Here is a 12,908-nt window from a genome sequence, read left to right as displayed (position 1 = left end):
GCTATTTTATAGACTATATTTCAATAATGATATGGGTCGCCAATTTGTTATGAACTGCCTAGGTTTATCTCACTTGGGAATACATGTTACATGTATACATGTAATACCTTGCCTTTGTGTTACTGATAGCAAACCTTTCCTATATCCACAATTTATAGATCTAACAATGAACCCCCTAGTTGTTTCTAGAAACACTTGAAAAAATCCAGGACTTTTGTTATTTTTTGTATTTTTTAAAGTCTTTGCTGCTTCTTCTTAAGTAGTTAACCCTTCTAGACCGACAGAATCGTTATTAACTAATTTTGAATCATCACCTGTATTAAGAGAATTTGCTAAATCTTTATCGTCAATATCAGTAATATCATCATATATTTTTTCATAAAATAAACGAACTTCTTATAAAATTTCATTCTGTTGTGTAATAATAACATTTCATCTTTCTGTATATTTGGTATAATCGTGGAAGTATCATTCCTATTTTCTAAATTGAAAAAAAATATTGTTGGCTTATTTCCTTCAACTTGCCATCTTGCCCTACATGTAATTATGCTACCTCTTACCTTCCTCAAACTAATATTTTTAATTCCCTTTTCTTAATTTCTAAATCTTCTATGTCTATATGTTCCTGTTCTCTAATAGTTCGTATTTTGTCTTCTAAAGATCATCTTCCTTCCTACCTTGCTGTTTCTTTCTATAAGATGAATAAAATATACTTTTACCTCTGATTTCCATTAATAATATTTCAAACAAAAGCTGGTCATCAATATAAATTCTATTTACGCTGGCAAAGAGTACTGAGTTTTTGTTTCTAAAATATTTTTTTTTCACCATTTGAAGATACTCTTCCTCATATAAAAGAGATGAATTAAATTTCCACAATCCCTTTCCCCGCTTGAACTCATTACATTTTAAAACAAATATAGGGAATGAGTGGTCAGACCTGTAATCTGCCTTAATAGCTCATTTATGAATACTAGGTACCAATTTTCCGAACTAAGAATTTATTTTTGAACGAGCCTGTTTTAATGGGTTCTTCTTTTTCCATGTATATAATTTACTATTTTGATAGCTGTATGCTTTTCATACAAGATATTGAATATCATAAAAGAAATGTTTTGATATTAAAACTTGAGACTAGTTGTAGTACATGTATATATAGCTAACATTTTGTGAAGTAATGCTGCAGGTATCTGCTTTTAAAACCCCCAACACTACCTGAGTCTCTAATTGTATCACTAGCTTCGTTCCATAAAATTGAACATGTATATACAAATGACCGTTTGAGATGATTGGTTCTGGCAGTTGGAACATACAGTTTGTTTGATATAGAAGCTCTAGTTGTTCTTTCATTAACATTTTTCGCATAAGAAAACATATTTGCTAAAATACCTTGTGATTCACAATGTAAATTTTCATAACAAAGAACCATTTTTCTAAAAACGTAAAAATCTGCTATTGGCATCCATTTTATTTTTTCGAAGAGGGGCCTGGAGGGAGTAATAATGTCTCTAACATTAAACAATATCCTGGCTGCTCTTTTCTATAATTTCAAAATCCTATCTATATAAAATTTGTTGCTAGGTTCACAATACTGCCGTACACTTTTGTAATAGCATCAGTTGTCATAAATGACCTTAACCTTCTTAACACACCATTTGTTTTGGATACTTTCTTTGTGATATACTCAATATGCTCTTTTCATGAGAGACAACTACCAGTAAAACACCTATTAGTTTTGCACAGTTAACAGTTTCAATCGTGAGATCTGTTGAGAGGACCCTATCATCATACATTGGGATTTCGTTAAATTCAGACTTGATTTATTATCCTTCATCCATTTAACTCTGTTTAAGATATCTTCTGACATTTTTGCCTCCAGACTTTCTAATGTTTCCCCCTCACATTCTGTGATGTATCATATGTATACAGAATATCTACAGAGTGTTTCAAACACTTTGGGTAATCGTTAATGTTTAAAATGAACAGTAGTGGCCCTAAAATAGAGTCCGGGGACACATCAATATCAATCTGTGTTTTCTTAAATAAAGAAATAGTGTTTTTTGGTGTTTTTAATCGACCCAAGGCCACAAATGTAAAATTACCTCACATATGAACCACTTTGTACCAGGACCTTAGTTTGTTGACTCGCGGCACCTTACGTAATTCGTCGAGGTGTAAAATTCCAGGTAAAGACGAGCTATAGACCAAAACGAATGCAATAAACACGTACATAACGTCCAGTTCTGTTTTCATTACGGTCATACGGTATCATATGCCAGCCCAGGCTGTTATTCACCTGTTCTGTTTAGATGGGAGCCGAACACACTGTCATACTGTGTAACACGCATTGAAAATTGGATAATTTTTCAAATTATTAAATTAACTTCTTTTCTTTCCTACATGTATAATTGTTTCAATACCATTGCTTATCAGAAAACTATCCGTTGTTATATCAACCATTGTATAGAATGAGCTTTTAAATATATAATTTTATATTACGTTTGTACTACCCAGCGGACCTGTGGCTGGCTTCATTATGCTTTTGTTTTGATTGTGACGTCACAATTTTGCAAATCTCGATGCAGTATATAACTGCAGTTATATTGTGACGTAACCAAAGATAAGGGTTTGGAGAAAAAAATGGCAACAAAATATGCAACATAACATGGTAATAATAAATATTATATTTAGTTTCTTCTTCTTCAAACCCAATATACCCCACTCTGAACAGTTTTGTTTTACCTTTTTATTTGGGTTCCACTTACCAGAAATCTTTACAGTTAGAACATTTGGTCCTACACTGGTGGTAGCGTCAGTCACCAGAACGAAAATATCGTATCCCACTGTAGAACCACTTAACACCTGATTTGTGCTAATCTCTCCTCCTGTCAAAACAAATACACATTTATACAAATGTAATAATCCATTTTAACACCTGATCGATGGAAAACTCTGCTGTCTACATCAGCCATCACACAGATGTAATACAAATTGACTAGTGGCAGCCTCCTGTCAAAGGGTATCCCACCAACCTACAACAGTTATTATTTTTTTCAATTTTTATAGAACTTCTAAAATGGTATAATAATAAAGGTAAGATATGAAATCCCAATCACAGTATGACAAATATCATTTTAATACAATTTAAAACAGACGTCCGAAACAATGGCAAATATTGTGTCTTATAACTACTTAAAAATGCTGAACTGTGAACAAATGTTTAAAATGTAGACACACTTGTTCAAATGCAGAACACAAATATAAGATTTTTTCTTACCATTCGTAATTTGAAAAGGACAGGAACTGCAGGACATAGAAAACGTAAGTGTGTCACCCTCCGTATCGGATCCAGTCACATGGAATACACTTGTGCCAGAACTGCTTGAATGTGCCACCGATATTGAATCTGCAATTTTAAGCCAGTCAACAAAACCACATAACACGCGGGCCATTATGAACAAGGCGTCGATAGACACTCAAACATACGGAAAGAAAAACCAGATCAGAGGACACGTTTAAGGACTTGGTTGTTAAGTTATAAAATAAATAAGTGTAAAAATTAACTAAGGATGAATCCAAAATTATAGCCTTAGCTTTAGTTTGCGCTAGCATTGGTAGCTACTGATCTAAACACACCGCCAGTAATATCACTTCTACATGTATTCCGTCTTTGCGTGTTGCAGAGTTATCTTCTCTTGGGAGCAGGTATTGATTGTTACGTCATTGGTTTGTGAGAGTAACGTCATCAATTTTTGAGAAAACGACGTAATTTTCACAAACCAAGGACGTAACAATCAATACCTGCTCACAAGAGAAGTTAACTCTGCAATATGCAAAGACGGAATATCCAATGAGTTGTTCTAGCGATCCTCTGTGTACTGTAATACAAGGTATTGACACTGATAACTATTCGCGTCAGGTGAATAGTCCAATCTCCCTGTGATGTATGTAACAGATCGTTCGTTGGTTTCTCTCCTGGAGTTCCCTGCTCTCCCTATAGCGAACAATTTGATAAATGAAAGACCATCTCAGCTACGAGAATGTGCAAACCCTAGACATCTTTAAAAGCTGATCCATTGTGCTACCCATCAAATTATATATTCTATGTTAATAATGTTTGGTAACATTAATAGAAATTACCGCAAACTTGCATGTATGTGGAAGAATTAAAAGGTGTTTTACTTACTTGGCAGATTGGTAAATGTCGGAGGACGGTTGGGAAGTATGTATACGTAAAACGAGCCAGAAACGTCGTCTTTGGTATCAGTACAGTTGATTGTCAGTTTGTAGCGCTTGGTGGTCACATAATTGAACGAATGACTCGCCAGTGAGTATATACCGTAAGCTTAAATGAAACATATAGCACAGAAGTTGATATTTATGGATTCTGAAAAGTTCCCGGTATTTGCAAAAAATATCAGACTTTATAAAATCTTTGTATCGATCTCTAGCAAATACGGAAGGCATGTGATAAAAGTAATACCACACACGTTTTTCCAACGAATACGAAAGCACTCATTTATTTCACTCGTGAATATATTCGTCCGCGCAATAAACTCATGCTTTCCGATTCGTTAGAAAAACACAAGTGTGTGGTCTTGCATATCTATCATATACCTGCTGGATATTGTTATAATAATGTGTATCAATCTCTACCAAATACGGAGGGTATGTGGTAAAAGCAAGATCACACACTCGTGTTTTTCCAACGAATAAGAAAGCACTCATTTATTGCGCGGACGTATATATACCATGAAACCTTTTAATAGAAATGTTCACACGTCACTGTATTGCCTTCTATACAATTAATTACCTCGAATGTGAAAATCGTCTCCGTTATGTCAAGAAATGACATAAATGCATAGGAGAAATTTCGGTAATATGTTTTCATGTTGGGGTGATAATTGTGACGTCGACAACATGAATGATGGAAGTATGATTCAATTTTTGCAAGCTTTTGAGACTTAAAGACTAAAATACAACAAACAATTATATGAGCAAATTTGAACTGACAATGCATTAAGATGGAAAAATTTAAAATAGTAAAAACCAAAAACAAAACCCGATTATAGGACAAAGTTAACCAAATGCTATTCTGTCATTTCAAAATGTACCTTAAGAACTTGATGTAATGCCCGTTGACCTTGATCTAACGTCTTATGTCAAAAAGTATATTTACTGCCCCTTCGATTATGTCCAGTTAAATGTCGATAATGCCTCCCCTTTATATATAGCACAATGTAATAATAAACCCCTCGTTTATCGACAGTAAACTCTCGATATAATTCCCATCATGTTTAGTGCCCATCACTATGCAGTAAAACCTCGATAAATGGTCCTTTGACAGTCAAAAGGCTTTTACTACTAACATGTTGGCTACTTGACATTACATTCACCGAAACGTTCAAAATATAACTTTTTCATGACAAAGCTGTATCTACACTGATATGTTAAATATAATTGTGACAACCACATCGCTGTATTAACACTGATATATTCCTATATAACTTTGACAACTGTAGCGCTGAATCAACGCCGACATGTTCCCTATATAACTTTGACAACTACAGCGCTGAATCAACACCGACATGTTCCCTATATAACTCTGACAACCACAGGACTGAATCAACACCGACATGTTCCCTATATTACTCTGACAACCACAGCGCTGAATCAACACCGACATGTTCCCTATATAACTTTGACAACTACAGCGCCGAATCAACACCGACATGTTCCCTATATTACTTCGACAACTACAGCGCTGAATCAACGCCGACATGTCCCCTATATTACTTTGACAACTACAGCGCTGAATCAAGACCGACATGTTCCCTATATAACTTTGACAACTGTAGCGCTGAATCAACGCCGCCATGTTCCCTATATAACTTTGACAACTACAGCGCCGAATCAACACCGACATGTTCCCTATATAACTATTGACAACTACAGCGCTGAATCAACCCCGACATGTTCCCTATATAACTTTGACAACCAAAGGACTGAATCAACGCCGACATGTTCCCTATATAACTTTGACAACTGTAGCGCTGAATCAACTCCGACATGTTCCCTATATAACTTTGACAACCACAGCGCTGAATCAACGCCGACATGTTCCCTATATAACTATTGACAACCACAACGCTGAATCAACACCGACATGTTCCCTATATAACTATTGACAACTACAGCGCTGAATCAACGCCGACATGTTCCCTATATAACTTTGACAACCAAAGGACTGAATCAACACCGACATGTTCCCTATATAACAATTGACAACCACAGCGCTGAATCAACACCGACATGTTCCCTATATTACTTTGACAACTACAGTGCTGAATCAACACCGACATGTTCCCTATATAACTATTGACAACTACAGCGCTGAATCAACGCCGGCATGTTCCCTATATAACTTTGACAACCAAAGGACTGAATCAACACCGACATGTTCCCTATATAACTTTGACAACTACAGCGCTGAATCAACCCCGACATGTTCCCTATATAACTTTGACAACCACAACGCTGAATCAACACCGACATGTTCCCTATATAACAATTGACAACCACAGCACTGAATCAACACCGACATGTTCCCTATATAACTTTGACAACCACAACGCTGAATCAACACCGACATGTTCCCTATATCAACAATAATATCATTGTCTCAATATGAAATGACAGCACTGTATCATCAGGTACATGGTCTCAATATGAAATTACAATGACAACAAGTTATCAACACTCACATGTTCCCGATACGAGTTTGACAGTAAAGTCACTAGAGGTAGGGTCAGACGCCACCAGTAAACACGTAACGGTATCGGAAGGGGAGGCATCACTTGTCACCAGAGTGTGGAGCAATGTTTCTGCCGTTGTTGATTCTGTCAAGTACGCATACGTAGGTAGGCTTGTAATCAGCGGTTTCTGCAAATCACAGACACGGTACATAGTAGCAGAATACGTGCAAACCATTATTCGGGACTGGCGAATGAAAAATCCTATACTGGTCCATATCAGGTACTATTATATTTGGACATATTTAGGAATGTGGTGCATATCAGGTACTATTATATTTGGACATATGTAGGAATGTGGTCCATATCAGGTACTATTATATTTGGACATATTTAGTAATAAGGGTGTTGCGAAATTCCGGTGATACTCAAAGCATGCCTCCGAACACATTCCATGAAATTGGTTATTACATAAATGTAACTCGTTGTGGATAGTCTGAACTGTGTTTCTGTAGAAAAAAGTAGATCTAAATGTAAATGTGTTATATAAAGGTTGAGAGCAAACTTAAGATGGTATCAACGGCCCTTTGTAGTGATCACCTAGTCAATAAGGCAGTGCACTAGACAAAACTTTGAAGTGCACTCCAGTGCACAAGCTTGTTAACTAATGCACAACACTGTTGGTCTACTGGTACACCATTTCTTGTGATAATAAAGAAAAACCATAAACATTTGCAGTATTTCAAAGGAAAATGTCCCCTCATAGTTGCCCTTACTTTGGTTACCCTACACCATTCCCTCCCCACCCCACCCAATACCAGGACAACAATATTTTAACATCAAATTCATTCATTCAAGCACGCATTAACATTTAATTTAATTTTTAAGAGACAAGAACACGTTCAGAATATCAATGTTGATAATGTTAACTCCTGTGCACAGACTTGTTAACTCCAGTACACATTCTTGTTAACTCTAGTGCACATAAGTATGCTTTACCTGTACTAGGCTACCACGTAAAACTGTTCAATATGGACACGAAACGTTATACAACGCGACAATAGGTTATTTGTAGTATGGAACTGTAGATCACAGCTCATGCAAACGTCCCACAAGCCTCATGTATAACAGCAGAGCATGACTTTAAGATGAGTAATGGAAAGAGGGTTAAAAGGACAAAACGTTACAAAAGAAGACATTGAATAGTTGAAATAAAAAAAAGCTAGAGGACAGTTTGGCATTTATATTCCATCGAACTTCGGTTTCTAATTTTGTTTCTTTAAAGAATGAAATATTCAACAATCTTTTAAGGAAAACACAAACAGATTGAATAAATGTTCCTTTCAAATTATTCTTTATGATTTCTGATCAATAAGAACTCTTGTATCTTAAGTTTCATATTAAGATAGAACCAAATATTCGTGATATTTTCCGATTCCATTTAGCGATTATAGAAATTGCATTTCAAATTTTGTTTGATATTACAATTACTTCAGCGAGAAATTCAATAAAGTAACTGAATTTAGTCTTATAAATGTAGTGATACCCTAAATCAGAATGTTAATGAAAGACAAATATTAGTATCTTATATAAGCTCAGAATTTCCTCAGATATGATTTGAAAATTCTGTTCATTTGGTGCTCATACATTCATTACTGCACTCGTACAAACCGCATTATCGACTGTAATGTTGAGCTGGCTTGTACCGGTATGTCCGTCGTTATCCACTACTTGGAATTCTAGCACGTAAGTACCGGATGTCAAACTGGATAGAACTTTTACATCAACTGCCAAAATAATAAAGCATGCGCAATTTGCATATTGATATTTTTATGGAATATATATTCTTCCTGAATCAATGAAGGACATCACCGTAAAAGTTTATTTTATTTGGATATTCTGTATGTTTTTTCTCAAGTTTAAATTGGGATGATGGCTTTGTAAACAGTTTGATATTTTCTTGTTTTAATACACTTTGTACTGTTGCATAAATCCTACACGTCCGCACTTACGTGTGACGGGGTCAAGTTCGAAGTACGTAGATGAGGACGTCATAGATGTGGTAGTCGTGCCTCCATCGGGATCCGTCACAGTAAGACGGACCACTGTTGTTCCTATCGAATAATCATCTGGCATGGTAGACATCGCAGTAGAGACGCTGAAGGTGGGGGTCACCTGACTTAAGCTTAACACTGTTATTGAGAGCGTGGCTATCGCATTGTTGGAACAATCATCTGATGTCTGGAAGGTTAAGCTATAACTACCAGCCGGGACGGTGGAAGACACTTGCACTTCAACTAAAACGTGGTAACATGTTGGAACTATTGAGTGCACATTTGGAGCAACTAATGCAGCCGTAAACTAACATACATTCAAACGTATGATCATCAACACTATATTTCATAAACAAGTTTACTAAACAACATATTTCAACAACATATACAACATATTTCATTTCAATATTTAAATCGGGTCAATACGAGCTTTAAGCTCATTTCCCGGCCTTCCGGATCAAGGTAAAAGGTAAATCAAGATGTTTGGAATGATTACACATAATAACAAAATAACAAGATATGTTCAACGATAACATTCAGGTAATTCCGGATTCTTAAATGATAACAACTGTTAACATGTGCTGAGTTAACATGTATTTGTTAAACAAATAGATCTAACAAAATATCACTGGTACGGTATGTAAAACCGCATATGTATATGGTCCAGTCTTAGCTAAGCAACACAGGCTCAAAGGGAAGCTAGATACTAACACTTAGCGAAGGACGAGAATGCAAATACATAATAATACAATACAAAAAAGGTAATCAAAGTCGAATTAACACTAAAACGTGTGTATCACACCTTAACTAACAAGACTGTATAAGGAACCGCCAACATATACCGCCTTCGCCCCAGTCTTCTTGAATAAAGCAAGGGTCCTCTCACATTTAACGTCATACGTTATATTATTACCCCTTTGTGAATAATCTAGGAATCTGATTGGTTAAAAACAACAGTGTACCAAACCGCATTCGTAAATCTCAGGGGGTATACGAAAATCTCAGGGGGGTATACGGTCATGTCACGTGATTCTCAGCAGTAATACGGTGGAATCACGTGATTTTACAAGGGGTATACGGGACACGTGTCTTTGTATCTTGCGGCCGGGCAAAGGGAGACAACTAGCATTCGTCGTCTGCTTTGCTGTTTACAAAATGGAAAAACGTTTCGCTATTTTATTGTTATTTTTCTTTGTTTTTATTATAAAAGACGCAAAGGGGTAATAAATTCATTACACGGAATTTTGGCAGGGTATACGGGATGGTATGACCCTAAAGGGTTTCGTATATCCTGAGGTCGATAGGCCGATCTATCCCGATAATGACATGCTATCATATCACCTTACGCACTAATACGTCACTTGTTTGGAGGCTTTGTAAAGTAAGGCATCATAAACTGGACAAACATGGGCAATGATATATCTGTCAGTGTCGTCATTGAACAAGATAATGAGGAATTCAAAGTAGCTTTACTATAAAGAAGCGTTTGATTCTTACTTTGAAATAAATTCCATCTTCATTTCATTCATATTTTATCAAAGAGCAGTTCATTGAGAAGAGCTGATATGAAAACAAGTGACATAAACATCAACCCAATCAGCTAACATTACTCACGTGAAGAAGTGTCAAACATGAAGTAAAGGGATGATGACGTCATTACTGTGGTGAGCGTGCCGCCGTCCAGGTCGGACACTGTGAGGGTGGATACTGTCGTACCGACGGCGGCCGTCGTAGATATGGAGGCGGTCGGAGTGGCGTCGGAGAAGGTAGGACTTGACGTGCCAGTACAGGGATCAGTGACAGTCACAGATAGCGTGGCTGTCGCCGTATTGGAACAGTCATCTGTCACTTCGAAATTCAGGGCGTACACTGCCTCCGGGACGGACGACAATACCGTCACCTCAACTGACACAAAATACACATCATATAAACACAACGCGATATGGTACCATTGGCAGTTATCATTTTTTAAACTTATTTCTAAGTTTTGTGGTATTAAATCAATCACCAGCAAGGGTGATTAAGAGACGTGAATATCATCACCAATGTGTAATAACGTGTTACTTATCCAGTTTAATTCAGTTCATTATTGCCCTTTTAAGGTAATAGGATTGTGTCGTCATTTCTAAGTAGAATTTATTCAAATTTTGTAGATATATTGCTTTGAGGTAAAGAAAATTTTCTGCCGCAAAAAAATATATAGGGATTTTAAAAGGAAATTTATGTAAAAAGGAGTGAATTTTGAAAAAAACATTTAAACACACAATTTTTGGCCAAATAATGTCAATAAAAATGATATTAACATAGATTAGTATTGCATTAATGTATATCAATTTCATAAATGCTGAAATTGTGTACAATAATTATCTATAAACGATTAAAAATTGTCATTTTATAATAAAAGCATATACACATAGTAATTGCATGCAAGAGTTATCGTTCTTGAAAAACTTCACAGTAGTAAAATAGGTAGCCGGTTTCTGAAGTACAGAAAAATGGACACATGTGACTCATTGATTAAAAAACAACTGAATTAATGCCTGGATTGCTTTGCAATGCTTTAACATTGAAAGAACACACTGTTATGTCAATAATAAACATACAATATTCATCACTTTAATATTAAACATTAGATTATGCGGAAATTGTGATACTGTCTCCCTACATTGGATTTTCAACTAGGGATGTACTTCCTATTTCCGTTTAGCAATACACTCCTATGACCTTAACATCATTACGGCCCTTTGAACTTGAAAGTTATGTTTTGTCTGTAGGTATCTTAATGTTTCTGAACCATAATGTTTACATGCTATTTCAAATATTTTCAATAAGTGAAATGATTAATATTTCTAGGAAATGTGATGGGAAATAAGATATATATTTTCATTAAGTGTAACCAGTATTCACATGGCCATTCGCGATCGTAAATACAGCCTTGGCATTAAGGAATCTGGTTATTTGTCCATGTACACTGGTCATGTATGATCAAATAAATCTAACAAAAAGTTCAAGTTAATGTCACAATTCCAGAATATTACATGTACATCCCAGACTATTTTATAGACTTAAATTATCTAATGTAAAGTAGATCAATGGCATATAAGCTATGGAACTTGAGTTATAGCAACTCTACGTATCACTCACAATAAAACAATTATACTTTGCAACACAAACCTGTAAGGACACTTTTTACTTCATTTTCAATATCCCGTGTACTAGTATGTGTCCTACTATTTCACATTCCCCCTGTATGTGTGCTACCTTTACATCGTTCTCCTGTATGCTGATTTATTTCCATTGATTTTCTAAAAATAGTAACGATGACCTCGATCCGACAACCCTGAAACTCGAACTTGTTCGAGATATTATGGTCCTTTGTAATTGTATGAAGTTTGATCAAGATCCCTCAAAGAATGAAGCCGCTAGAGGCTGACAAAGATTTTCTAAAAATGGTAACGGTGACCTTGACCCGACAATCCTGAAACGTTTTCTTTTCGAGATATTATGGTCCTTTGTAATTGTATGAAGTTTGATCGAAATCCCTCAAGGAATGAAACCGCTAGAGCGCTAACAAGAATTTTCTTAAAATCCCAACGGTGATCTTGACCTTGACCCAACAACTCTTAACCTCAAACCTGTCTGATATATTATGGTCCTTTGTAATTGTTTGAACTTTGATCAAAATCCCTGCAGGAATGAAGCCGCTAGAGCGCTGACAAGACTTGTCTTAAAATAGTTACGATGACCTTGACCTTGACTCGACAACCCTGAAACTCGAAATCCTTCGAGATATTATGGTCCTTTGTATTTCTGTGACACAGACGCACGGTAAGGGACTAATAACTGCAAATACTAACAACTACTTGATGATTTACAATAAATATATACATGTAGCAATCTGTATATACATAAAGTAATCTTTATACAATGTAGCAATCGGTAAATTTATGTTTCAATTTGTAAATACAGGTATCAATCTGTACATGTATCGATCTGTACAACATGTAGCAATCGGTACATGTATCAAACAATATTTAAATTGCGACCAGTCAGAAGCCTTCGTGTGGTTGCTATGGCAACGAAACCGAAGCGGTTGACTTCG

The 12,908-nt window shown here is 35.9% G+C and overlaps 1 protein-coding gene across 1 annotated transcript in view; it reads right to left on the bottom strand.

The window, feature by feature from the left end:
• The window catches only part of LOC110451987 (cadherin-23-like), a 35,868-nt gene that overhangs the window by 9,871 nt on the left and 13,089 nt on the right, over window positions 1–12,908 (bottom strand). The window contains exons 7-13 of the mRNA XM_021500227.1: window positions 10,421–10,711; window positions 8,765–9,049; window positions 8,424–8,539; window positions 6,765–6,942; window positions 4,187–4,345; window positions 3,278–3,406; window positions 2,766–2,885 (exon numbers count right to left, since the gene is read on the bottom strand). Coding sequence (XP_021355902.1) covers window positions 2,766–2,885; window positions 3,278–3,406; window positions 4,187–4,345; window positions 6,765–6,942; window positions 8,424–8,539; window positions 8,765–9,049; window positions 10,421–10,711 — 1,278 coding nt within the window. The remainder of the gene's footprint in view (window positions 1–2,765; window positions 2,886–3,277; window positions 3,407–4,186; window positions 4,346–6,764; window positions 6,943–8,423; window positions 8,540–8,764; window positions 9,050–10,420; window positions 10,712–12,908) is intronic.

The sequence above is a fragment of the Mizuhopecten yessoensis genome, unplaced genomic scaffold (assembly GCF_002113885.1).
Source record: "Mizuhopecten yessoensis strain PY_sf001 unplaced genomic scaffold, ASM211388v2 scaffold6361, whole genome shotgun sequence".
In the NCBI taxonomy this organism is placed as follows: Eukaryota; Metazoa; Mollusca; class Bivalvia; order Pectinida; family Pectinidae; genus Mizuhopecten; species Mizuhopecten yessoensis.
This window is presented reverse-complemented; position numbering and strand designations above follow the sequence as displayed.